This window comes from Miniopterus schreibersii, assembly GCF_964146895.1.
Source record: "Miniopterus schreibersii genome assembly, chromosome: 1".
Lineage (NCBI taxonomy): Eukaryota > Metazoa > Chordata > Mammalia > Chiroptera > Miniopteridae > Miniopterus > Miniopterus schreibersii.
Window position 1 is genome coordinate 1443948 of NC_138101.1, and position 24879 is coordinate 1468826.

The following is a 24879-nucleotide window of genomic DNA, read 5'->3' on the forward strand; positions in this document are numbered from 1 at the left end:
TGAGTCTTGGCGCATTGGGACAATGCTCCGGCCACCTGAGCTACCCAGCCAGGGCCTGTGGTGCTCTAATATCAATTCGAGTATTTGAGGCACACTGAGAGCTTCTTTCTACTTCTGCTCTCTGTTCTACTCTTTGGGTGAAGAGTTGAATAGGGGCTGGTGTATCCACGCAGATTCTAAAGGCTTTGCTCCTGAGCAGATTGATTTTTGGGGTACTGGGTTGGCTCCTTACCCTGGTCAGGGAGGAACTGGAGGCCACAACCACTGGGGGCATCCTGTGGCCAGGGGTGTGTTCCTTCACCTTCTGGTTCCAGAGATCTAATCCATAACTTCACCTAGAGGTGATGAGCCTCTGAGAACCAGGTATGCTAACTAACCTCACTGTTAAGGAGAAACCTGTTTATAAGTCAGACACCAGTCTGTTCATTCACTGCTCATTTGCCCAGGGTCATACCTCAGTGCTGGGCCCCTGAGGTCACCCTGACTCCGTGAGCACTGCTTGGTGTACACTGACCAGTGACTGGGACAGTTCGTTGTTCAGAGCCTAGTTTACACTCATGGGAAATGGATGTTCTTGGGTGACATCATCAGCAAATGCATGTAGCTAGGTGGTCACCCCTTTCATTCTTGACTATTTGTTCAGGCCTCAGTGGCCACGGTTAGAATCACAGCACCCTTGTCTCGGTTATTCTGGAGGTCCAGTGACAGTCTCATTCTGATTTCCCAGAACAGTGTGAGTAGTATGCTGTCCCATTTAGTTAGGTTCTATGTGCCCCAGACCCAAGGACATCTCTTAGTGACTTTGCAGGCTGAACACGTACCAACCACCTCTTAGGCCAGATGTGGCTGTAGCTGGCTAGTCCTCTTTCTCTTTGACCTCATAATTTGTCGATTTTTTTTACAGCATTTATGTTACATAGTGTCATTTCCTGACCCTTTCCCCAAATACGGTGGGCACAGCTTTTCCAGAGCGAAGGCCCCCGCTGCTCAGGTCTCTGCTTACACTTTATAAGGCAGTGAATAGGCTATGTGTGTGGACTGCTTTGGAAAACCCCAAATTCAGGTGCTTCCCTTTGGCTTGGGAAAGTCTCAGCTTGTTGATGATTTATGCTCTGCAAGGGTTTGGAGCAAATAAAATTTTATGAAATGCGTGGTAAGGTTTATAGGACCTTCCTCTTCTCTCTGTGTGGGTTTTTGCTTCTACAGGTTCTGTTAAAGGCCTTCATTGCAAACCTGAAGTCAAGCTCCCCAACCATTCGGCGGACAGCAGCTGGCTCTGCGGTGAGCATCTGCCAGCACTCCAGGAGGACGCAGTACTTTTACAGCTGGCTACTAAACGTGCTCTTAGGTGAGATGTGGGCGCATGGCGATTTCCCCATTGTGGTGGAGTCTCCAGCCTTTTCTAGAGACAGACCTCTGACATGAGGCCATCCCTTGGCCTATGGACCGGACCCTTGGGCACTGGCTGACTGGGAATGTGAACTAGGTTGGGGCTGCTGTGAAGCCCACATTGGTTCCATGTGAGGGTCAGGAAAGGCTGCTTCTCTGTCCAGAAATGTGGGTGCAGCTGTGCCCAAAGACAGCCAACAGGATAGGGTGCTGGCTGGTGTGCCACCCCACCCGCCTTCCTGGCCCTAGCCCTTCACGCAGCCAGACGTCACAGCGGCTGTGGTGGCTCTGAGTGCAGGGATTCCCGAGCCTGAAGCTGAGCCTCAGCCCTGCATTCTCTGTACAGTGCAGGCCTGCTGATGGTGTCCTGCACGTCCATACGTGCTGCAGGTGGCATGTGGACCTTTGTGAAAGGATGCCTGCCTTTCAGATGCAGCAGACTCAGTGTAAAGGCCTCCCTAAGCCAAGGATTCATGGTCTTCTTTAGGCCCCTCCTGGATCCCGGCCCCATGATGGGGCACACATGTGTATTTTCACAGTGGTGCTGCCATCTCTGTCCCTCACTGCCAGTCTCATAATAGGACTCTGCGGTGGACCTCTTCTTAACAATCGAGTACTGAGTTCCCCAGCGAACCAGAGATGACAGCTTATGTTGCCTTTTTAGGTTTGCTGGTTCCCGTTGAGGACGAACACCCCTCTCTCCTGATTCTTGGAGTGCTGCTCACACTGAGGTACTTGGTGCCCTTGCTGCAGCAGCAAGTCAAGGACACCAGCCTGAAAGGCAGTTTTGGGGTGACACGGAAAGAAATGGAAGTCTCTCCCTCGACAGAGCAGCTGGTGCAGGTAGGAGCCCCTGGTTCACTCTAGTGCAGACAGAAATGACTGACATCCGGGAGTCCGCTCACTGGGAAGGGAAAGGCACAATGGAGGTTAAGAGCATGGGCTCTGGAGCTGGACCACCTGGTTCAGTTCCTAGGTCATGACCCCTAGCCATGTAACCTCTTATAAGGTTACCAAGTGGTACATAATGCCCTGTACACCCTGGCCTGTTCCTAAACCAGGGCCCATGATATGTGTGTGTCTGTCTATAAATATTTATTGAACTCCCCCAGTCCTCTATTTGTACACATGGTAAGATATGTACTGTTTTTTAAATTCAGTTTTTAGACAACTTCTAGGCAAAGCACATATGATTTAATAATTACATGTTGTGAACCCTAATAATCTGAAGTAGTGATGTCGCTTACAGCATTCAGGAGGGCAGATGAGGGGGGAGCAGTGTGGGCTGCAGAGTCCTCATTTTACATGGTAGTTTGATCGCAGTTGGTAGATGGTTTCAGAAATCAAGGCATAGCTGATTACCTAGTGCAGGGGCCTCATGCTTTCTCTGTGATGGGCCAGCTGCTCACCTGGACGGTCACAGCAGGAAGGCAGCGTGTTCCACTAACACTACATGCAGACACGCAGCGGGCCAGGTTACCTGTGCACTGCAGTTTGCAGACCTGTAACCTAGAATGATGGAGGTTCCCACCAGAAGAACTAAAAACAAGTGATTAGAAGTCACTGCCTCTGAGGCTTTTTATTTTATTCCCTCCTGTACTGTCTTTATCTTTTTTCAAAAAAGTGTTATTTTTTTGATGTTAGAGGTAAGGTGGCTCAACTCAGCAAATAAAAATACAGAGTGCCAGTTAATTTTGAGCTTGAGATAAATTGTGAATAGTTTTGTGGTGTCAGTCTTCCTGAAATCGCATAATCATACTACAGAATTATTGGTTATCTGAAATTCAAATTTAACTGGGTGCTCTAGTTCATCTGGCAACTCTAGTAAAGAATAAATTCATCATGTCTGCATAACATGCTGTATAGTATTAAAACCACTGATAAAATTTGACAATGCCTTTAAGAGTTTGGCAGCTCTCTCTCAGTGCCACTCAAGCCCTTGATTATGAAGTGTGTCACAGTCACTGCACTCGGTGTAGACTGGGCTTTCTTCTCTCCTGGTTAGTCACTGGTCGGGGAGGTGGAGGTCTTCATGAGCGTGCCTCTGCTCTTGAGGATGTGCTTCACTTACTGTTAAGGAATCAATATAACCATTAAAAATGTGGGTATTTAGAAAATCAGGTAGGTGCTAATGATCACACTAGTAGAAGTGACAGAGAAGTTTTTAGGGGGCAGAAATTAAGGCACAAATTGTGCCAACATAAGACTGTCAGAAACAGAAACTGACACCTAGTGTCCATCTGAAGACCATGACAGCAGCACCCGTTTTCTTCCTCCAGGTTTACGAGCTAACCTTGCATTACGCTCAGCACCCAGACCACAATGTGGTGACTGGGGCGCTGGAGCTCCTGCAGCAGCTCCTCAGGACCCCGCCCCCTGAGCTCCTGCGGGCCCTGACCACACCCGGTGGCCTGGTGCAGCTCAGTAACCCGAGCCAGGAGCCTGGTGGCCGCAGTCGCAGCGGGAGTATTGTGGAGCTGATAGGTGAGTTCTCAGCGCAAGGCCTGCAGAATGCTGTCTTCTGCTGTTGAGTTCCGGGCGGAACCAGTGACCTCTTAGATCCTCACCAGACTTACAGTGAGGTATCACTGCCCTCTAAACGGAAGGACTGGTGTGTGGGAAGGTGAGGTGCACGTGGGGTCACTTTCTCTGACTCCGCTGCCTCCATGTGGCATCTCATCTGTCTTGAAGTGAAAGTGTTAGTGGGAGTAGTTACAGGACCTGTCATCTCTGTCACTTTGCCAGAGATGGAATCTTCAGGTCTTCCAGAGGTTTAGTTTCTGTCTGCCCCCTGGGTCGCTGTTTGCTGTCCCCACCGACTTTAGTAGAACCCTCCTGTTCCTGCCTTTGGCCCCTCCTCGATTGCCCGTCTTGCTCCCCCACTGTGCTCTGGGGAGTGGGCACACTGACCACTGGTTTTCCTGTAGACGGCGGGCCCTGTCTGACATGGAGATGCCCCTAGGGAGCTGGAGTACATGGGGAGCCCTGAATCGCAGCCTCGGGAGCTGAGTCAGGCGCAGAGGAGGCTCCTAAACCTGCCCTCTCCTCCCCCTGGCTGTGTGTGTTCCATTCAGTGCAGCATGTGTGTGGCACGGCCTTGACTTAGCATCCACAGGCCACAGAGACTTTGGTTAATTTGTCCATTTGCTGCCCTGTTTGCCCAGACCAGGAGCAGAAAGTGTTCACACGCCTGTTCCTTGTCCCCCGTAATGAAGAGCCCTTTCCCTTGGAAGGCGTGCCTTGCAGATAATAGCTGAAATACTCATTTCTAGTGAAAATTTATATTTGATTACTAGCTGATGAAATAATCTGAGATTTCTGATATTTTTAATTTTGCTTTTTAAATGCACTTTATATGAGCTCTTTTGACACTTGAGGCCAGAACTATGTGTACATTTGAATGGTATTGTAAATTGCTTGTTGAAATTAAAGTGTAGCACTGCCTTTTATAAATATGTTCATATAGTCTCTGGTTTTCAAGTCGAATCAAGCTTTTTGAAGATTTTTGAATTCCTTCTGAATTTTAGTCGCCTGCTACCTTACTTTCATCTGTCATTTTTTGTGATTTACAGCTGGAGGGGGTTCTTCATGCAGCCCTGTCCTTTCAAGAAAACAAAAAGGTGATTATTTCAGAAATCAGAGTCTTGGATCTCCCTGACTTTTCTGTGTTTCCGTACTGCCTCTGACTGCTTTTCCTCTTCTCACGGGGGGATCATGTGCATACCTGTTGCTGGAATCAAGCGGGCCTAGTGGGGGCCTTTAGAAATTGCTTGTGTGTCAGCATCGCTTTGTCATCAATTTGTAACTAGGCCAGGGCTCAGCACACGCTTTCTGTAAAGGGCCAGGTGGTACGTATTTTAGCCCTGTGGTCTCAATGTCTCCTTAGCGACTATGCCTCTGTCCGGCGGTCCTGAGCTAGTGGACATGGCTGCATCCCAGTCAGACTTGACTCACAGAGCAGGGGGGCCACGTCCCTACGCCCGCTTCAGGGAGTGTACTGTATTTTATAAAGGCAGTATGTCTACCCAGTCAGTTGTGTTTAATATTAGTCAGGAATCACATTTGGTTAATTATTTGGTTATTGTTTTTCAGCCCTATTTGGCTTTGTACAGGCCAAAGTGTTGTCATATAATTAATTATTTTTATTAGATCAAAGTGTTTCTGATAAAATCTGACAGTTCTGGTAGATATTATCACTGCAACACCAATTACTTTCTTCTGCAGTCTAGATTTCTATAGAAATTAATTGCTGTCGTTTTTTATTTTGAAATCTTAAAAGACTAATTCCTTTTTGTGTCATGAGTTGAGTGTTCACTCGAGAGTGTGATACCTGATGTTGGTGGTACTGAATGCGCTCTTAGCAGGAGTAATGTAGCCGTGATTAAGTTAAGTAAGCGTTTCCTAGGAGAACTTAAAAGCTATGATTGAGCCCTAGTTGAGTGGGATACTTAATCAACTTTGAGATATTGCTGAACACTGAGATTGTTTGAAAGCCAGGATTCTAGGAAAAGTTAGTTTCTCTTCTCAAACAGGTTTTCAGGCCTGTGGTGAGCTCCTGCTGCCTGCTGCTTTGTCTGTCTCTCAGCCGCTCTCCCCGTGATTATGGAAAGGTGACATGAGTGGTTTTGTTTTTTTCTGACTGGGACATGGGATATGTCCTCAGTCACTTTTTTATTTTTCCAGTGTTCTTTGTTTTGTTTTTTCATTCAGAGCTGTAGTTTCCAACTTTTTTGTTGTAGCCTCAAAATTCTTTTATGAAGTGAAATCTGCTAACGTATAAGAGAGCTAAAAGTAGAGTTGTTTTGGATGTAGGATGGGGGTCCTGGCAGCAGTGGATCCTGGCTCCCCTTGGGGAGGCTCCTGGGGACAGATTTGCAAACCACTGATTCCAGGGACAGACTGCTTTTGTTAACACCTGAGCTCGCAGGTGAAATTTGATTGGCTTTCTCAGGTAAATTGCTTGTTCTGGAATAAAGGACACCATTATTTAGTTGGATAAGCTAAGGTGCTATGTCAGTTTCATCTAAATTTTGGGTTTCCTTTGCTTTTTATTTTATTTTGCCTTTAATGTCACATCAGTGTGAATTTTTGGAAGTTGTCACACCTATGACCTGTTTTTTGAAGAGCAGTGAAATTAGAAGTTTGCAATGATTATTTTGTTATAATTATTTAATGACATTTATATGTAATGTAACCGTAAGATTTTATGAGTACAGATAGATCATGTTGAGGCTTCTGTTTTCTAATTAATATAGTCTGGAAACCATAAACTATAAAAATGTATTTTTTGAATTTTGCAGAAGACGAAATGTTATTTCAGCCTCCTGAATTGTACAGTGCTTGAGTTCTGATTGTTAGCCTTAGAATCTAGCAAATTCAAAGATAATAAAATAAAAGTGACATTTAGGTATAAAAGTTTTATATATAAATTTTGATGTGCCATTGGCGATATGACACGAGTACCCCAGGGCTAATAGAATTGGTTCTAGCCACAACTTGCCATTTTAAAGATTAAGTAGTAGTATAAATTATTTAACATTAGCAGTAATCTAAGCCAATAAATATTTATTAGTTATTAAAATACTATGCAGAATCATTGCTTTAAAGTTTTTTTCATGTAGGTTTATGGATTTTAATAATACTCTACAGCATCTCTGGTTCTTTGTGCTTAGCACTCTAGAGGTATAAAAATACTTACCTATAATGATAAACTATAAGAGGTGAGTAACATGCTTACGATTGTCCACTTAGAATGTGCATTTATCTGATCTTCATAGTCCTTCCTTTCAGCACCTTAAAGGATCTCTTGCATCATTTCCTAGGGAAAGTGCTCTTTGGAGAAACAGCAGCCTTGGAGGATGACTCTGAGTCGAGGTCGGAGGGCAGCAGCCCCGCCTTCGCAGGTAGCTCTTGGAGAGTAGCACTGGGGTCCACCCCCCTCCTATCTGCTTTCCCACTCCCGCCCCTCCCCTGCATCTGCTTCTGGGCAGCGGGGAAGCCAGCTTGCTTGTGGTGGAGAATTCAGGCTTTTTTTATAATGCTCACTTTGAAACGTGTGTGTGTGTTTCTAGCATCAGATATGTGCTGCTTTCCTTGGTTTAGGCTGTTTTAAAATTAAGTTTATACTCCTTGAGCATAAGTCTTTTTGAGAAGGGGATGGTGGGTAAAAGTGAACTATATGGGTTGTGAGAGGGAAATGGGATTAAAAATTGTCTGTGGATAATTTAACTTGGAAGAATTCTACATTTGTTTACAGATAGTCATCTAATATTGTTTATTCACCTTATAAAGGATTAGTATTGACTAAGATACTAATAATTGTATTAAGTGAGAGTGGTTTGGCTTGTATAATCCTATTTGAAAGAATGTTTTTAGATAACTGTTACTTGGGAAGGAAAATCTGAATGATCTCAGTGGTGATTATTCATTTATTTCACAAAATAGAAATTGATGTTTTAGTTACAAAAGTAAAGTTAAAACAAGAAAATTATAGCTGTAATAGTGAAGCTCACATTTTCTCTGACCCAGTGGCTTCCAGGGGTGACTGCTGCTAACAGCTAGGTGTAGGCCTTCCTGTAGTGTAAAGCCGTTGTAGTTCTTAATGGGAGTTTAAAAGCTATGAGGAAAATGTGCTGCAAGTTTGTGCTACAGGAGAGGAGGAGCAGCTCAGGGGTCTTAACAGGGTATGGGAAGAAGGAAAGGCCACCTAGAAGTGATGGTCAGTTTACCCTCATCATTTCTGAGTACTGCTTGCCCGGAGCACCGGGCATTTGTGAGCATGTCTCTGTGCCCTGGCCACGTGAACTCCCACGAGCTGCCTGAGAGCTGGAGGTCTTTCCGTGCAGCTCCGTGCAAAGGCTGCAGCAGCTGCGCAAGACCTTGAGGTGGCCAGGCTGCTGGCTGCAGTTCAGGTTTGCAGTGAAACACCCTTAAATGCTGAATACTTGCAGCATTTAACAGGTGTCTGCTGCTCACCCTGGTTTTATGAATACGATGTGGTAATATGGTGAAAGGTAATAAGAAACACAGTGGGAAGCAGTTTGGGTCATATTTGAAGGATGTACTATTGTCTTATTTTTGAAATATATTCATATTTTCACTGAATTTCAGGATTTTTGCAATTAAAATGGCGACTGAGTTTTAGGGTGTTTTGCAGACATCTAATCCCTGTTGAAATGTTTTCCTGGCCCTTTGAGGAATGAGTGTTTCTTTTTCTTCAGCCTCAGTTAAGGGTGAGATCTGTGGGGAGCTGGCTGCCTCTTCTGGGGTCTCCACTCCGGGCTCTGCCAGCTCCACGGCTGACTCCACGGGCCATGACATCATCACCGAGCAGCCCCGGTCTCAGCATACTCTGCAGCCAGACCCCGTGGACCTGACCAGCTGTGACTTGGTGAGCGCTGCCACTGAGGGGGACGAGGAGGACATCTTAAGCCACAGCTCCAGCCAGATCAGTGCTGTCCCGTCCGACCCAGCCATGGACCTGAACGACGGGACCCAGGCCTCCTCACCCATCAGCGACAGCTCTCAGACCACCACCGAGGGGCCCGACTCAGCCGTGACTCCTTCAGACAGTTCTGAAATCGTAAGTGGGCAGTGGGGGGTGCTATGGTGTCCTCCCGTCTGACCCCTGGCGACAGTGCAGAGGCGCCGGCTCAGCTCCTGAATGGAGCCCTGGGCCCTGAGACCATCACTGAGAGAAACGGCCAAGTGCCTTTTGTGTTGAACATCAAGGGCAGAATTAGATTAGTTGATGATACAGACTTTACTAAAATTAGTACATTTTAAATTCTTTAAGACCTCGTTGGGCAGAGGTGGAAATCATTATTTAAAACATCTTTAAGAAACCTATTATTAACAGATCTGTTATTTTAACACTTTTCTAAAAACATTTACAACATATCCCATCTTACAGAGCATGGGTCTGAGTACCTCTGACCTCTGAGTTAGGGGACAAGAAACTCCTCAAGGACAGTCCACTCAGAGTCTGGTGCAAGTACACACTAGGTTTTACACCCGTTTCATTTCAAATAATCAGCACAACTGAGTGCTTTGCTCCTAGCAAATGTGTTTTATTAAGAACATGATTTGGTTTGATTTGGTTTGGTTTGTACTTGAGCGAAGACAGGAACACTAGGCTGCAGGTTCTGGGGCTGAAACACTCGCATGTCCTCTTTGAGCAGCTACCTCTCGGACATGGTTTCTGGTGGCTGTGTGGGTTTATGGCTGCTCAGTTAGACGAGTGGGCTCGTGGTTGGGGTTTTTAACCTGGAGGAGGGTGAGACAAACAATGGGAACAGTGGGCAGTGATTTTAAGCAAGGAATGGGTGAGTGAGTTCTGCCAGCACTCAGGACGGGAAAGGGGAAGGTACTGGGCTTCAGACCTTGAGGTCTGTGCAGAGACTTTGTTGTTTATCATACCGGCTTTATGGGACATCTCTCCTCCTCCTAGTAGGTGGTTCCTGGACATATCTGATAGAAAGAGGAAGAATGACAGTAATCAATCAACAAGTAGTAAATAGGTGATTGTGAGTGCCATAGATAAGTAAGCAAATTGGAGGGGCAGGGAATCTCCTTACAGGACAGCTCAGTGTGGGACCAGGGGCTTGGCTTTGGGGAGCCGCCAGGATGGGAAAGGGGCTCTGCCACTTGGCTGTGGGGCCTGGAGCAGGTGCACCCTCCTGGCCCGGCTTTCCTCACAGTGAGGGCGGGTACTGTGCCTGTGCTGTGAAATGCACCCAAGATTGGGGCACAGACTACGGGAAGTGATTTTCCTCCCGCCCAGGGGGCAGCGGCGCGGTCAGAGTGTGCTGCTGTATTGTGGTGGAGCTTCTGGTTGTAACCTGGTTTGCTTTTGGGGTTTTTTTTTGGTAAACTAACCTGGAGGGTGGAGAGTGAGGAAGTCGTTCTTCTGGTTGTTTCTGATCATGTCGTTTGATTTTTAAAAACCTAATTGGAAGGATTTAGAATGATTTTCTTAAAATGAATTTATTTCAGTAGTAATTTATGGGCATATTGAGGGCTCACCATTAGTGTTTCAGGTCAGTTCCATGGATTTCAAGTAGATGTGAGGAATTCTGCGCTATGGAGCCGTGACCCAGTGTATGGCTCTGCATGAGAGACCTTGCCCGCCACTTAGCTGATTCAGTCCTGCACTGAGGAGAGAGTCTGTTTTACTGTTGGGTTTTTAAAAGTCTGAAAAATTTTTCCTCATTTTCGACTTAGTGTAAAACTCATTTGTGAAGGCAAAGATTTTGTTTGGATATTTTAAATACGTATCAAAAAGAGAAATTTCCAGATTGGAAATTCTTTGAAGTTTTCAGAGTTAAAGCTTTTTATGGCGTAGCAGTAACATGACCGGGAAGCTCTTGATAATTCGTGTGCGGCTGTGCCCGGTGGGGAATGGCCTCTGGGGCCCATCCTATCTGTGGTTTCCCCTTTGCCTGTCCACGTTGAGGGCTTGTCCCTCGGGGCTGGCACCTCCGAACCCTCACGTCCCTTCCGAACCGTTCAGGTGTTAGATGGTGCCGACGGCCAGTATTCAGGGATGCAGCTTGGGCCCCCGCCGGACGAGGAGGAGCCCGTGGGCCTCCTTCCAGATGAGGACGCCGACGCCTTCGCAGCTGCCTCGGTCGGTACGTTGCCTTCGGCCCTGTGCTGCGGGGTGGCTCGAGTCCAGCCCGACACCTCACTGTTAGCTCCAAGAAGGACTCTCAGTGTGCTTGTCCCTGAGCCATCGTGAGGATGGCCTGCTGGGGAGTGGCCCCTCCATGATCTGTGCCCTCCTTCCCTGTTGATTTCGTGTAAATGTGCATGTTTGTGTTTTAACGGGAAATGTGTCACTGAATCTTGATTTCTGTGTTTGGAAGCCCTCCAGCAAGCACATTTGTTGAAAAGCATGGGCCACAGCAGGCAGCCCTCGGACAGCAGTGTGGACAAGTTTGTTTCGAGAGATGAAGCTGCTGACCCAGGAGAGCAGGAAGACAAGGTGAGGGATGCAGGCCGAGGTGTGCCGCATCTGGGCTCCTGAGTGTTGGAAGTCACTCCGGGCCGTCTGTCTCCTGTGCTGCTGGCTTTCCCGTGCCCTCCCGTCCTATTGACGGTGGCCTCACTGTGCTTCCCCAGCAGCCTCCTGCGTGCCAGCTCTGCTGCCTCCCTGTCTGTACGCTGAGCTCATCCCCTGCAGTCCACACAACCCTATGTCATAAGCGCCTCTCACTGTCTGATTCTTCCCCCTGTGGTCTGTGAGATCATGCTGTGTACTTGGGCTAGGAGGCAGGCATCTCTGTAGCCCCAGCACTGGCCTGAGTGCTGCTTGGGACTATTTGTTGAATGAAGTAGTGGATGAATGTGTTGGTTCTCTGATTGTCAGACAAACCAGCATCCGTTTCTCTGTCCTAGCCTTGCCGGATCAAAGGTGACATCGGACAGTCCAATGATGACGACTCTGCCCCCCTTGTCCATTGTGTTCGCCTTTTATCTGCCTCATTTTTGCTCACTGGCGAGAAAAATGGTAAGTTGGAGGGGCAGGTGCAGAGTTGAAGGAGTCATGAGGTTTCAGGCAGCCTGGTGACCAGTGTTGTGCTGGTTAGTGTGGCCGAGGAGCCGAGTCCAGGTGAGCGTGAGTGAAGGTTTTTATTGCCTGACGGGAGACTGGGTGGGGAATGATGGGGCAACTGCTTCAGTGGCTCTAGTTTTGCTTTTTTGGGAGCTGAATGTTTGCTGCTTTGAAGCTGAAGGTGATCCAGGTGGTTCCTTTGCAGCGTTGGTTCCGGACCGGGACGTTCGTGTCAGTGTGAAGGCACTGGCGCTCAGCTGTGTCGGGGCCGCCGTGGCCCTCCACCCTGAGTCTTTCTTCAGCAAGCTTTATAAAGTCCCTCTTGACACCGCGGAATACCCTGGTACGTTAGACATTCACTTCCATTCCTGTGTTCAGCCATTACTTTGGAAACTACTTCAAATCATCCTGGCTGTTTTCGTTTTGGGGCATCAAGTTTCTTGAGTTCACTGTGGCATTTGAACTGTGTTGTGTCCATAAAATGCAGAATCCAGTGTCACAGCCTCGCGGGCTCCCTGGCCACATGATGCTTAGTTGGAATACATACAGCAAAACAATAGAGTTCTGGGAACATAAGATCCACTTGAGTTTTACCAAAAGCACAGATTTGTATATAATCAAAATTTATACCACAGTTCCACTGACCCAGGCCAGACATTCACACTCAAGAGACGTGGGGACTGAGGGCTGAGGCAGCAGCTGATCGGTCCACATGGCACGTGTTCTGGGTCAGGTTTTGCTGCAGAGTGAGTGGTGGGAGGGGGGGCATTCCTGAGACGCTCCTCACCTTCCCTCTCTTTGGATGAGGGGACAGACATGTGCTTTTGAATTCATGTGAGGTAACCGTGGACTAGTGTGAGATTTTCTAATCTTTTTTGAAGTAAAAATGGGAATTTTGCTTATTGGCTGACAGCCTGGAATTATAACCTGTTGTCTTGAGTGTTATCAGGGATTTGGGGAATTTAAAATCTTCCAGCCCTACACTTTCACCTCTAGTGGTCCCAGTCAAGCTGTCTGGACTTGACTCCCCCCTGCCCTTTTTCTTTCCTGAGAGCTAAGCTTTGCTTTGAGGTGGGAAGGTGAAGGTGACCTTCACAGTGGCTGGGCTTCCTCCCCCAGAGGAGCAGTGTGTCTCAGACGTCTTGAACTACATCCACCACGGGGACCCGCAGGTCCGCGGAGCCACGGCCATTCTCTGTGGGACACTCGTCTGCTCCATCCTCGGCAGGTCTCGCTTCCAGGTGGGAGACTGGCTGGGCTCCGTTCGAACTCTCACAGGTAATGGGAATTTTTGAAAATTGCCCTTTCTTGGCATCATCGCCAAGTCCAAGTTTCCATGAATGTGTCTGTTCTTGCTCTTTTGGTCAGGAAACACGTTTTCTCTGGTGGACTGTGTTCCTTTGATGCAGAAAACATTGAAGGATGAATCGTCCGTTACTTGCAAGTTGGCGTGTACTGCTGTGCGGGTGAGGGTTGTGGAGTAAACTTTACCTTTATTACAATAAAAATTTAAATAAGTCTAGACATCCTAAAGTTGTAAGCAACAATAAACACCTATGTACCCACCACTTAACTCTAGAAACAAACTGTTGCCAATAAAGTTAAGGTTAAATTGACTTTTTTAAAAGTTTTGATTCTCAGAACATTTGTTTGAAATATACCTTTTCCTACAGAGAGTATTTAGAAATAGGCCATGCAAACATTGTCAAATCTGTTAAAATAAAAACAACTTCATTAGGCCATGGAATGCTAGGAGTTTGAGTGAGGCCTGGAGGTTTGTGCAAGGGGCCATCCTTTGCGTGGTAGCATGTCCAGCCTTTATGTACTGCCTGGTTCATAAGTCACACCGCTGGTCATCAGCAGGAAAACCTAACCAATAAAAGTCAAAAACCTACAGCTGTCTTATTTGTAGGATGCCTTCCCTGTTTAAAATGTCAGTGCCTGGCCAGAACTGTCCCTTAGTTCCAATGTTTGTCAAATGTCGGTTGAGCAGAAGGCGGTGTGTTGGTAGCATGGTTAAGTTGCTGGTCCCCCTCAGTGTGGAAGTGCCCCCATGTGTGTGCTTGGGGCACAGGGAACTGCGGCCACAGAAGCCCTGTCCTGTTCTGTCCCCTCACGAGGTGAAATACACGATAGTATCAGTGAAGATGCACTGCCTGGTCTGGCCCTGGGTCTGGGATTTGTTTTATTAGTGCGGGGTGGCATTGCCTAGTCTCCCTCTTTCCTGCTGACAAATGTTTGTGAGGTGGGGTTCTGGGAGGAGAGACCATAATCGGGGCAGAAATTAAAGGAAAGGAAAATTAAGTCATGTGACAGGGACACACTTTGAAACTGGAGCTTCCTGAGGTAAAGCATTTATTGTAAATGTCTCTGAGATGTGTGAACAATGTGTGGGAGGGATGTTATTGACCATCTGAACGCCATCATGGTGGCCTTGCTTTCCAGCACTGCGTCATGAGCCTCTGCAGCAGTAGCTACAGTGACCTGGGGCTGCAGCTGATCACCGATGTGCTGAGCCTGCGGAGCAGCTCCTACTGGCTGGTGAGGACGGAGCTGCTGGAGACGCTCGCCGAGATTGACTTCAGGTGCGCGTGTCAGGCTCGCTGTCAGGGCGAGGCTGCTCAGGGCTTTGAACTGAGCGTGGAAAGGCCTGGGCCACTTGATGCAGGTAGTGAGTGTCACCAGGTGACCCCAGATAGTGAGCGCTGCCTGGTCACCTGAGTGGCAGAAACCTGAGGGGTTTTATCTCCAACAGTGCTCTTCTCCGTCTCAGCTCTGCCCTGATCAGATCCTTCAGTGCACAGAGCAGTGCCTGTCTTGGTGGTCTTAGTCCTTTAAGTGTCTGGATGGTGGGAATAAAGGAGCCCAGACTTAAAATCGTAGCTACGTCAGTTCTGCTTCCTTAGGAATGTGCTCATCTGAACTCAGGTCAGAGAGCTGGTTTGTTTGTCCCAGTTAACAATGAACTTTGATGGGCTGCAGTTCTCAGAGGAGTTTGTGCTGTTTTCTTTCAGAAGGGATATTTTCCTTATCACCATGTGTTTTTAAAGCACTGTTTATAGAGGCTGGTTGTGTGCCAGGCGTATGCAGGGCATTTGCTTGCATCTGCAGAACATCTCTGAGAACTAAGGATTATCTCACCTGCACCCCACAGATGGGACACTGAGCACGGAGGGCGGGGGTGAGCACCTCCTGGGCCACATAGCCAGTGGGCTCCCAGGAAGGTGCAGCCCCCTTCCCGCAGCTGCCTCGCCTTCTGCCCACGTGTTTGAGCTAATTCTGCAGGGCCCTTGGAGTCTCAAAATAATACATGTTTGTATTGATTTTGAAGAAAAGCAGTTTTCTCAGTACATCTGTTTGACAGAGTCTGGAATTGTGAGAGGAGGTAGATCTTGCTATAACACGGTGGTCTTTCCGTCATTTTAAGTAAGTGCTGCCCAGGACTAACCCGCTCCAGGTGGCCTGCCCTCGTGGTTTATCTGCCAGCGTCCTGCAGGCCATCAGAGGGGTTTGTGGAGTAATGAATTTTCTCATTGTGAAATGTGTTCTTTCATTAGGTTGGTGAGCTTTTTGGAAGCAAAAGCAGAACACCTGCACCGAGGGGCTCACCATTACACAGGGGTAAGCAGCGTTCTTCGTGAGGCCGCGTTCGACCTCCGCAGTTAAGCCGCCCTGGTGTGGAATCTCGCTGAGCGCACGCTGCTCTGGTTTACTTCAGGTCAATCGTGCGAGTCGTGATTGTATGGTGTGAGCTTGAGGCTAGTGATCCTGAGTTCTTCCTCGCTGCATTCCCAAATAGCTTACCAAAAATTAGCTAAATACAGAGAATGTCTCTTTCTCTTCTCTGAAAGCTTTTGAAACTGCAAGAACGGGTGCTCAATAATGTGGTCATCCATTTGCTTGGGGATGAAGACCCCAGGGTGCGACACGTTGCTGCCTCTTCATTGATGAGGTATTTACGAAGTATCTTTCCTCTCTGTCACTTTTTTGGTTAAAGAACTAAATGTTATGAGAAGTGGAAGAGAGGGAAACATCCAGAGACTGTAGGGCAGTGCTCTTAAATCTGTTGAGGTCACTCCCAGCTACATCTAAACTGTCAAGAAGGAAGCGACTTGCTTCTATACGAGTCTGAAATGTGTGAAACACAACAAAACACTAACGTCCTGTTGTAAAAGCTGCACTCTCATTGTTGAATGTTGGGATGCAGGGAATGGCCCTGAACAGAAAGTAAAAGTCACCTTCACTGCTGCCTCTTGGGGGTAACATAACCACTGCTAATGTTTGCTGCATCCTGTGCACGAGCTTCTCTGTCAGAGTGGGGACAGAGTGTACACACAGTTGGCAATCTAATAATTTCCTTTTAACGTATTGTTAGCATCTTCCTGTCATCAAATGCTCTTCTAAAAGAGCAATTTTAATTAGTGCTGTTTTTTACTGTGTGGTTGTGATGAACTTGTATAAATATTATTTGGTTGGATATTAAAGTTATCTTACTTTTTAATTTTTTTTTTTTTTTAGAGAGAGGGAGGAGGAGAGGGGAGGGGGGGAGGGAGAGAGAGGGAGAGAGAGAGAGAGAGACATCGACATCAATTGGTTGCCTCCTGTACACACCCTGACCAGGGATTGAATGAGCAACCTGGGTATGTGCCCTGACTGGGAATGGAACCTGTGACCCTTCGGTGCCTGGGACAAGGCTCTGCTCCAACCCACTGAGCCATACCAGTCAGGGCTAAAGTTATCTTTGATTTAAATAGTCAACAATGATCCAGTCAACATTGTTGCCATAAATGTTTATGAATAATTTTTTTCCTTTAAATTAATTTTTGGAAGTTGAGTTACTAAGGCCAAGCTTTTTGATGTTTTTAAAATTTTTTCTAATAGCTTTTTGAGGTATGATTTACATGCCTTAAAATGCATGCAAGGTAAGTGTACAATTAAATGATTTTTAGTACATTTACAGACTTGTGTAACCATTACCACAATCTAATTTTAGAACATCTCCGTCATCCCACTAACATCCCTTGTGCTGGTCTGCAAACTCCCAGTTCCCATCCGCTGCCCAGGCAGCCACGAACCTGCTTCCTGTCTCCAGATTCCCTTTTTCCAGACATGTTCTATAAATGGGATCATACAATAGATGGAGTTTTGCCCTGGCTTAATTCTATGACAGACAAAAAGAAAGTATGGCACCCAGTTATTTCAGAGTGGGTGTGTGGGTGAGTGGCCCTGTGATTGGAGACCCCACCCTAACGTGCATGAAGAAAGCCAGGCCTGGAAAAGGGAAGTGGTCTTCTGAGGGTAGACTGTGTTGGGGGCTTAACCACCTTGACAGAGAAGGGTGGAGAACCACAGGGGAGTTTCAGTGCTTTCTCAAGTAAACAAATCTTACTTTTGTTTTAGGCTTGTCCCAAAGCTGTTTTATAAATGTGACCAAGGACAGGCTGATCCAGTGGTGGCAGTGGCAAGGGACCAGAGCAGTGTTTACCTGAAACTTCTTATGCACGAGACGCAGCCTGCATCTCACTTCTCTGTCAGCACCATAACCAGGTACACAAACTGGGCCTGTTGGGAAATGCACCCTTTCATGCTTTAGGGCTTTCATCTAAAACAATATTCTAGGGGGAAAAACACACAAAACCAAACCTTTAGGCGAGGGTGTTTGAGTAGATCATCTTCCTGTGATAGGATGTTTCTCTTTTTCAGCATTTAGCACCCACCTCTTTAAGTCATGCAGGATTAACACCATAAACTTTAATAGTTCAGTACAGGCCACATCCTGACACGTGTACTTTTCTGTGTGACTCTGATACTCTCTTATCAGAATATATAGAGGCTATAACTTACTGCCCAGCATCCCCGATGTCACCATGGAGAATAACCTCTCCAGAGTCATCGCAGCCGTGTCTCACCAGCTAATCACGTCCACCACTCGGGCGCTCACGGTAAGTCAGTCTCTTTTCATTGGTCGGCCTTAGTGAAATTACTTTTCACTAGTTCTTAAGGTCAGTTCTTAATGGTAAGATTATGTGTTAGACTCTTACTTGTGGGGCTAACTAAGACATTGTGCTTCTGTGAACAAAATCTTGTTGCCAGCAGGAATGTGAACAACTTTACTTTTTCTGATTGTGTAAGAAACAAGTGCTCATAAAAAAAAATCAGCCAATACAGGAAGACATGTAAGTCAAAATAAAAACTGCCATAATCTAAATTGGTATTAGGAGTTTAAACTGTCTCTCATATAACTGACTCAGCGACTTTGTAACATATACTAAGGGGTAAAACCCGGAAATGCCAACAAAGATTTTTGTGTAATGTAATTATTTTTATCATTTTTTATGATGCTGAAATTGGGAATGAACCATACTATCCAAGAACCCAAGAACCACTGAGTTCGGATTATGACTAACTTCAGTGTATGCGGTGGTGCATTTATGGTGCACGTATTAATAGGATGCTTGAAGAACTTCTAACAATATAGAGAGATGTAGCCTGAATTATGATTTTGAGTGGAAAAAGGCTCAGTACAAAACTGCATGCTCGTGTGTAGTCAGACCTCGGTCACAAAGAACAACATTCACACACACACTTCTCACACTCAGGAGAGTGGCGGGGAGAAAGGCGCCAAAATTGATTTTTGGATGAATGGTTTTTGTTTTCTTTTACGTTTTAAGATACTACAAATTTTCTAAAATGAACAAGTGTAACTTTTTATAATCAGAAAAGGTCAAAAGTCATGCTGATTTGCTGATCGGCAGGCCAGACCTTGTCACTTACTCTGAGGGGAGCAATGCTTCTGTGTCGAGGGAGCTCAGACAGCCAGGGTCAGGTGTCTCGATGAGCCTTTCAAACCTGAAGACTGTCTGGGCTCACTGTAGCTCGGTTTTCCTTTGATTTTTTTCACCATATTGTAAACACTTTTTATTAGTATTTACTGTGGCCTCCCTGTGTCAGGCACTATTGTAGGCTTGGGCTGTAAAGATAGGATCCTACCCTGTGGTTCTTGCCATCTGGTCGGGGGATGGACATTAACCAGCTGGGCAGAGCGGGAGGGGTGGGGGCGTTGTGGGCACGGGGAGAGGCGCAGGGCGATGACAGCTCTCGGCAGGACCTGCCCGGCGCTGGTCAGACATCCCAGTGTGAGACACGGGTCTCCACTCTTGTGCTCCATGTAAGGAGGCGCAATGTAATGAAGGCTTTTGGTGTCTGGGTGTGATTCCTCATCCTTCCTCTTTAGTTCGGATGCTGCGAAGCTTTGTGTCTGCTCTCAACTGCCTTTCCTGTCTGCACTTGGAGTCTGGGCTGGCATTGTGGGTAAGTGTTTTCTCCGTACGTGGTGTCTACGGTGACATGATGCAAACACTTACTGGGATCCTATTCCTCCTTTCTTATTAAGTCCTTTATCAACTTGACCTGTTGGAAAATTACCCCACAGATGCTTGTTTCTGTGCTTTAGTGGTGTGGGAACTGGTGGTAGGAGCCACTGGGAAATACTGAGCTGGTTGTAATTACTGGACATCAGATGCTCACTTTTCAGCGTTGTGGGAGACTCGTTTACAAGAATTCGCATATGTTGGCAAAAGGCTTCTTTTCATTCTCACCTGAGGATATGTTTTTATTGATTTTAGAGAGAAAGGGAGAGAGAGGGAAACATTGACTTGAAGAGAAACATCAACCGGTTGCCTCCTGTATGCATCCTGACTGGGATCAAACCCAAATCTAGGTATGTGCCCTGACTGGAATCGAACCTGCCACCATTTGCTACACGGGGTGATGTTCCAACCAGCTGACCCACCTAGCCAGGGCAGAAAGATTTCAAATTCGCCTGCTTCTCTTCAGAATTATTCACTGTGTGTTAAACATTTAGAAATATTTCTTGTTTAAAATCAAATGTGACCTACACACTGAATTGTGATGAGCACAGGAGTGTGGCTTAGGAGCTGTTGTGTTGCCTCAGCAGCTTTTATTTAAAGTGATGTTCTGCCAGTGGATGGCCCCAGTAGCACCCGTGGAATAATTTCAAGTCTCCCACAGCATTAAGGAGTAAGTAAGCTTTTATTCCGTACACTGGCACGGTCACCATCGTGTGTGGAAGTAACCCTGCAGATTCATGTGTGTCAGCGCATGGCTGGGAAACATGGCTGACGTTGGCTGCACTCTCCCGTCTAGAGGGACGACTTCCTTTGTCAACAAATACCTACGGAGCAACTGCAGTTTCTCATCACATCTAGCACTTGACTTCTGAGCAACTTCGCACTGAGTAAAGTGTGCTAACTCAAAAGTTAAAGTTTAGCCCGGCCGGGCGTGGCTCAGCGGTTGAGCGTTGACCTGGGATCCGGAAGAACGTAGCTCGATGCCTGGTCAGGGCACATGCCTGGGTTGTGGGCTCGATCCCCAGTTGGGGGCGTGCAGGAGGCAGCCGGTCAATGATGACTCATCATTGATGTTTCTATCTCTCTCCCTCTCCCTTCCTCTCTCTGAATCAATAAAGACATATTTAAGAAAAAAGAAGTTAAAGTTAAAAAGTTATCAAAGTAAACAGTTGTAATACCTTTAATCAGACCAGCTACCAGATTTTATTTCTCAAATGATTTTTACGGAGCTGTGGTTTACAGGAAAGATGTTAGTTAATCGTAAAATCGCTTTATGAGCTGGTGTGAAATGTACAGTGATCTGCCTTCCTCTTGGTTCAGAGGGAAAGCGAGACTGTTTGGTTCAGTGTCATCCTGTACACTGAAAGGTCGCTGATTTGATTCTTGGTCAGGGCACATGCCTGGGTTGCGGGCTCAATCCCTGGTAGGGGGCATGCAGGAGGCTGCTGATCGATGTTTCTCTCTCACATCAGTGTTTCTCTCTCTCTGCCTTCCTCGTTCTCTAAAAAAAATCTGCAAAAATATATTTTTTAAAAAAAAACTGCCTTAAAACTTTTTCTGTAATTTGACCTCACAAATGTCTGCCTCCAGGGTGCCCCCACTGAGCACCCTGGACGAGTCTAGGAAGAGCTGTACTGTCGGCATGGCCACGATGATCCTTACCCTGCTCTCGTCAGCTTGGTTCCCGTTGGATCTCTCAGCCCATCAGGATGCTTTGATCTTAGCCGGAAACTTGCTTGCAGGTTAGAGACCTCTGGTCTTAGCTTTTGCTTTTCTTTCAAGGGGCAGGGTAGTGAGCACTTGAGGGGGAAGTACTGTGAGGTCACTGCCAGTAACAGCTTATTCCCTATGTTGCCAACATCAGATGTGACCTTTGTGCGTGAATGTGGGCTGTGGGCAACTAGTGTGTGCAAAATGTTCTGATGGAGCCCTTTCCCAGTCTAGCTCCCCGACAGGTACAGGCAAGTGCATTTCTAATTTCAGTTTAGGGGTCACCTGGGGCCAGGCACTGTCTCAGCAGTAGGGTGGTAAGAAAGTGTGATGTGTGGGCTCCGTTCTCAAGTCGACAAGTGTAGATGAGGGGGGACACATGAAACTAGAGTGGCAGCACAGAGTGGCCATAATCGCTTTGGGGCTCAGGACAGGAAACAGAACTTACAGGCTTCAGGAAAGGGCACCTAACGGAGGGCATAGCATGTGCCAAGACCTGGAGACAGGAAAAATTATGTGATACCTGAGAACTGGAAGTCTGGGATGGAGAATGTGGCTCGGAGGCAGGAGGGGCCCATGGAAGTCAATGAGTGTGGGTGTTGCCAGCCTGCATTAGGAGGACTTGTCCCGCTCACTGTGGGGGTTTGTCGAGGAGCTTCATGAGAGGGACTGACAGCCAAGTTAGTACAGGGCTGGGCAGAAATAGGTTACTACTACTAGTAACAACAATTAACACAGTAATAAATAAATAAATGCAAGAATAAACTGTGTTCAAAAGTGGGTTTACAGCTGTGAGTATGTAAATCGTAGAGTTTATTCTTGTGTTATTTATTAATTATTGTATTAATAGTATTAGTAGTAGTAGTAACCTACTTTTGCCCACCCCTGTATTTTAGAAACGTGGGTTGGAGAAGGTGGGAAGCTCAGGAGGTTCACATTGCAGTTAAGGGAGGAGACAGAGTCTGCACGAGACAGTGGTGTTGCAGGCGGGCAGGAGAGCAGGGCTGCTGTGGGAGGGGATGGGCGGAAAGTGGACGACGGGCAGAGCAGCAGGCCTGGGCCACCGCTCGGACTTCGCTTGTAAAGATCAAGATGGGCTCTGGGGCGACTGTCCCGTTCTGGGTGGTGTCTGATGGGGACAGGCATGGAAATTGGGAGCCTGGTTTTTGGGGACACTGTCCATTTCCTGTTGACTTTGAGATGTTAGTTACTGTCAGGTGGAGACCCCCATGTGGGTGGGTCTGAATGGCACGCTTCCGGAGCCACTTCCCTTGTGTGCGCTGCGGAGGAGTAGCTAACGCCTGTGCCCGTATCACAGCCAGTGCCCCCAGGTCTCTGAGGAGTTCTTTCACCGCTGATGACGAGGCCAGCCCGGCCACCGCCAAGCAGGAAGAGGCATGGCCAGCTCTGGGGGACCGGACCCTGGTGCCCATGGTGGAGCAGCTCTTCTCCCACCTGCTGAAGGTGATCAATGTCTGTGCCCACGTATTGGACGAGGTGGCTCCTGGGCCCGCAGTGAAGGTAACCTTGTGCGGGGGCCCCCGTTTTCATACAGAGCGACACGGGGCTCAAAGCATGCCTGTGTGTACTAAACCGCCTGTCCCCCTGCTCTCTTTTACTTAAGTGAACGAAGTTGCTCATGTTGTGATACTGAACTTAACACAAAGTGCGATCATCCCATCCGTAGCCCTTCGGTGTCGTCCTCAATCACTGTTCCCCCCTGAGGGCAAAGCTGGCTCTATTCTTCCGTTTTCCGCATTAGTAAGAAAGCCAGATTTGAGGTGCTGGCTTGTTCACTTGTCTGCTGTCCCCTGAGATTCTGGCAGACAGTTTTGCTTCTCTGTGAAGTATAGGCCAATGGCAAACTCTTTGCATAGTGGACTTAAGATAGATCAGTACCCTCATAATTACATCTGATTATTCCCTCTCTTGCCTGTCTTCTGTCTCTCGAACAGGCTCGGATGACCTCAGGTTCTCCCTCACTACCAACTCCCCTGAATAGTCCTGTCTGCTGCTAACCCCCGAGGACTCCCCACTGCCCCTACATGAGCCCTCTGTGAGGCTCTGCCTGGCTTCTGTCCATTCCTGGCCACCCAGTCTCTAGCCTCTGCTGGTCTCATTTCTGCCATCACTTTCCCCAGCAGCTCCTCCTGCCCAGATCAGCCTCTGAATCTCATGGACACTTCTCGGGCCCTCTCATTTTCCCTCTGCCTCACTCAGCACCGCTCTCCTGTCCTGGAACATTGTCTCATGTTGGCTTCCAGATCAGCTTGTTTTTCCTGACCCTTGCTGTTCCTGGGTGCTTTCCAGGTTTGGTCTTTAGCCCACCGTGAATGCTTTCCAGACTTTGTCCTGCTTCATACTCTGGGGCAGTACCTTCTGGTGCAACTCTCTGTAACCATGGAAACGTGCCACATCTGTGTCAGGTGGGAGAGTAGCACCCACCTGTGGCTACTGCACACTTGACATGTAGGCACCGTGACTAAGGAACTGAACTTCCTTTGTTAATTACTATCTTTTTCAGGTACAGTTACATTCAGCATCATATTAGTCTCGGGTGCGCAGCACAGTGCATAGGCTTTCATACAGTTTATGAAGTGTTCCTCTGGATAAGTCTGGTACCCACCTGGCACCAAACTTAGTTATTGCAATATTATTGACTGTGTTCCCTGTGCTGTTTTTTACATCCCATGACTGTTCTGTGATGACCAATGTGTACCTGTAATTCCTTCCCCATTTTCACCAATACCCACAATGCCCCCTCCCCTCTGGCAACCATCAGTCTGTTCTCTGTATCTATGAGTCTGTTCTATTTTGTTCACTTGTTTTTTTAGATTCCACATATAAGTGAAATCACATGGCATTTGTCTGTCTGACTTATTTTACTTAGTATAATATTCTTTAGGTACATCCATGTTGTTGTAAATGGTAAGATGTCATTTTTAATGGCTGAGTAATATTCCATTGTATATATGTACCACACCTTTAAAATATATATATATATTTTTATTAATTTTTAGAGAGAAAGTAAGGGAGAGGAACACAGAGAGAGAAACATCGATGTGAGAGTAGAACGTCCATCAGCTGCCTCCATTCCCCCTACAGGGGATTGAGCCCACAACCGGGGCATGTGTCCTCACCTTGGAATTGAACTGGCGACCTTTCTGTGCATGGAACAAGGCCCAGCCAACTGAGCCACACTAGCCAGGCTGTCTCACAGCTTTTTATCCACTCATCTATGATGAGCACTTGGGCTGCTTATAAATCTTGGCTGCTGTACACAATGCTGCAATGAACGTAGGGGTGTATGTGTCCTTACAAATTAGTGTTTTGGGTTTCTTCAGATATATACCCCGAAGTGGAATTGCTGGATCTTATGATAGTTTCATTTTTCATTTTTGGAGGCCCCTCCATACTGTTTTCACAGTGGCTACACCAATTTACATTTCCTATTAGCAGTGCATGAGGGTTACTGAACTTCCAATTTTGTGTGTCATTATGTTTAAATTTCAGTAGCCACATGTAGGTAGTGGCTCTGGTGCAGGACAGGATCACGCCAGGCAGTCAGGTCTGCTCTCTTGTCTTTACCATCTAAACATCAGAGGCCCTAGACCTGTCTTTGAAGCTGTCCTGTGGGTCAGCTGCCACTCAGCACTTCTGCGTGGGTGCTTCACAGACAGCTCAGGCATAGCCACACCTGCACTGCCAGCCTCCTGCTAGCCTGCACCTGCCCCATTCCTCTCACTTTGTATTTTATAAAGCTGGGAACGTGGGAGTCATCGCAACCCTTCATTCTCGCCCCCAAGTCCTTGTTTTCCCTACTAAGTATCTTGCAAGGAACCATTTACATATATG

The 24879-nt window shown here is 47.1% G+C and overlaps 1 protein-coding gene across 4 annotated transcripts in view; it reads left to right on the plus strand.

The window, feature by feature from the left end:
• Positions 1-24879, plus strand: part of HTT (huntingtin) — a 96263-nt gene that overhangs the window by 19491 nt on the left and 51893 nt on the right. The window contains exons 7-26 of one of the 4 annotated variants that reach the window (XM_081122771.1): positions 1207-1348; positions 2054-2232; positions 3669-3873; positions 4962-5009; positions 7212-7292; positions 8610-8971; positions 10901-11021; positions 11256-11374; positions 11788-11899; positions 12150-12287; positions 13064-13222; positions 13313-13410; positions 14390-14529; positions 15502-15565; positions 15796-15896; positions 17345-17491; positions 17766-17886; positions 19179-19255; positions 20905-21056; positions 22343-22545. In XM_081122771.1, the coding sequence (XP_080978897.1) occupies positions 1207-1348; positions 2054-2232; positions 3669-3873; positions 4962-5009; positions 7212-7292; positions 8610-8971; positions 10901-11021; positions 11256-11374; positions 11788-11899; positions 12150-12287; positions 13064-13222; positions 13313-13410; positions 14390-14529; positions 15502-15565; positions 15796-15896; positions 17345-17491; positions 17766-17886; positions 19179-19255; positions 20905-21056; positions 22343-22545 (2769 nt within the window). The remainder of the gene's footprint in view (positions 1-1206; positions 1349-2053; positions 2233-3668; positions 3874-4961; positions 5010-7211; positions 7293-8609; positions 8972-10900; positions 11022-11255; positions 11375-11787; positions 11900-12149; positions 12288-13063; positions 13223-13312; positions 13411-14389; positions 14530-15501; positions 15566-15795; positions 15897-17344; positions 17492-17765; positions 17887-19178; positions 19256-20904; positions 21057-22342; positions 22546-24879) is intronic. The other 3 variants (XM_081122773.1, XM_081122772.1, XM_081122774.1) reach the window with 3 other exon arrangements.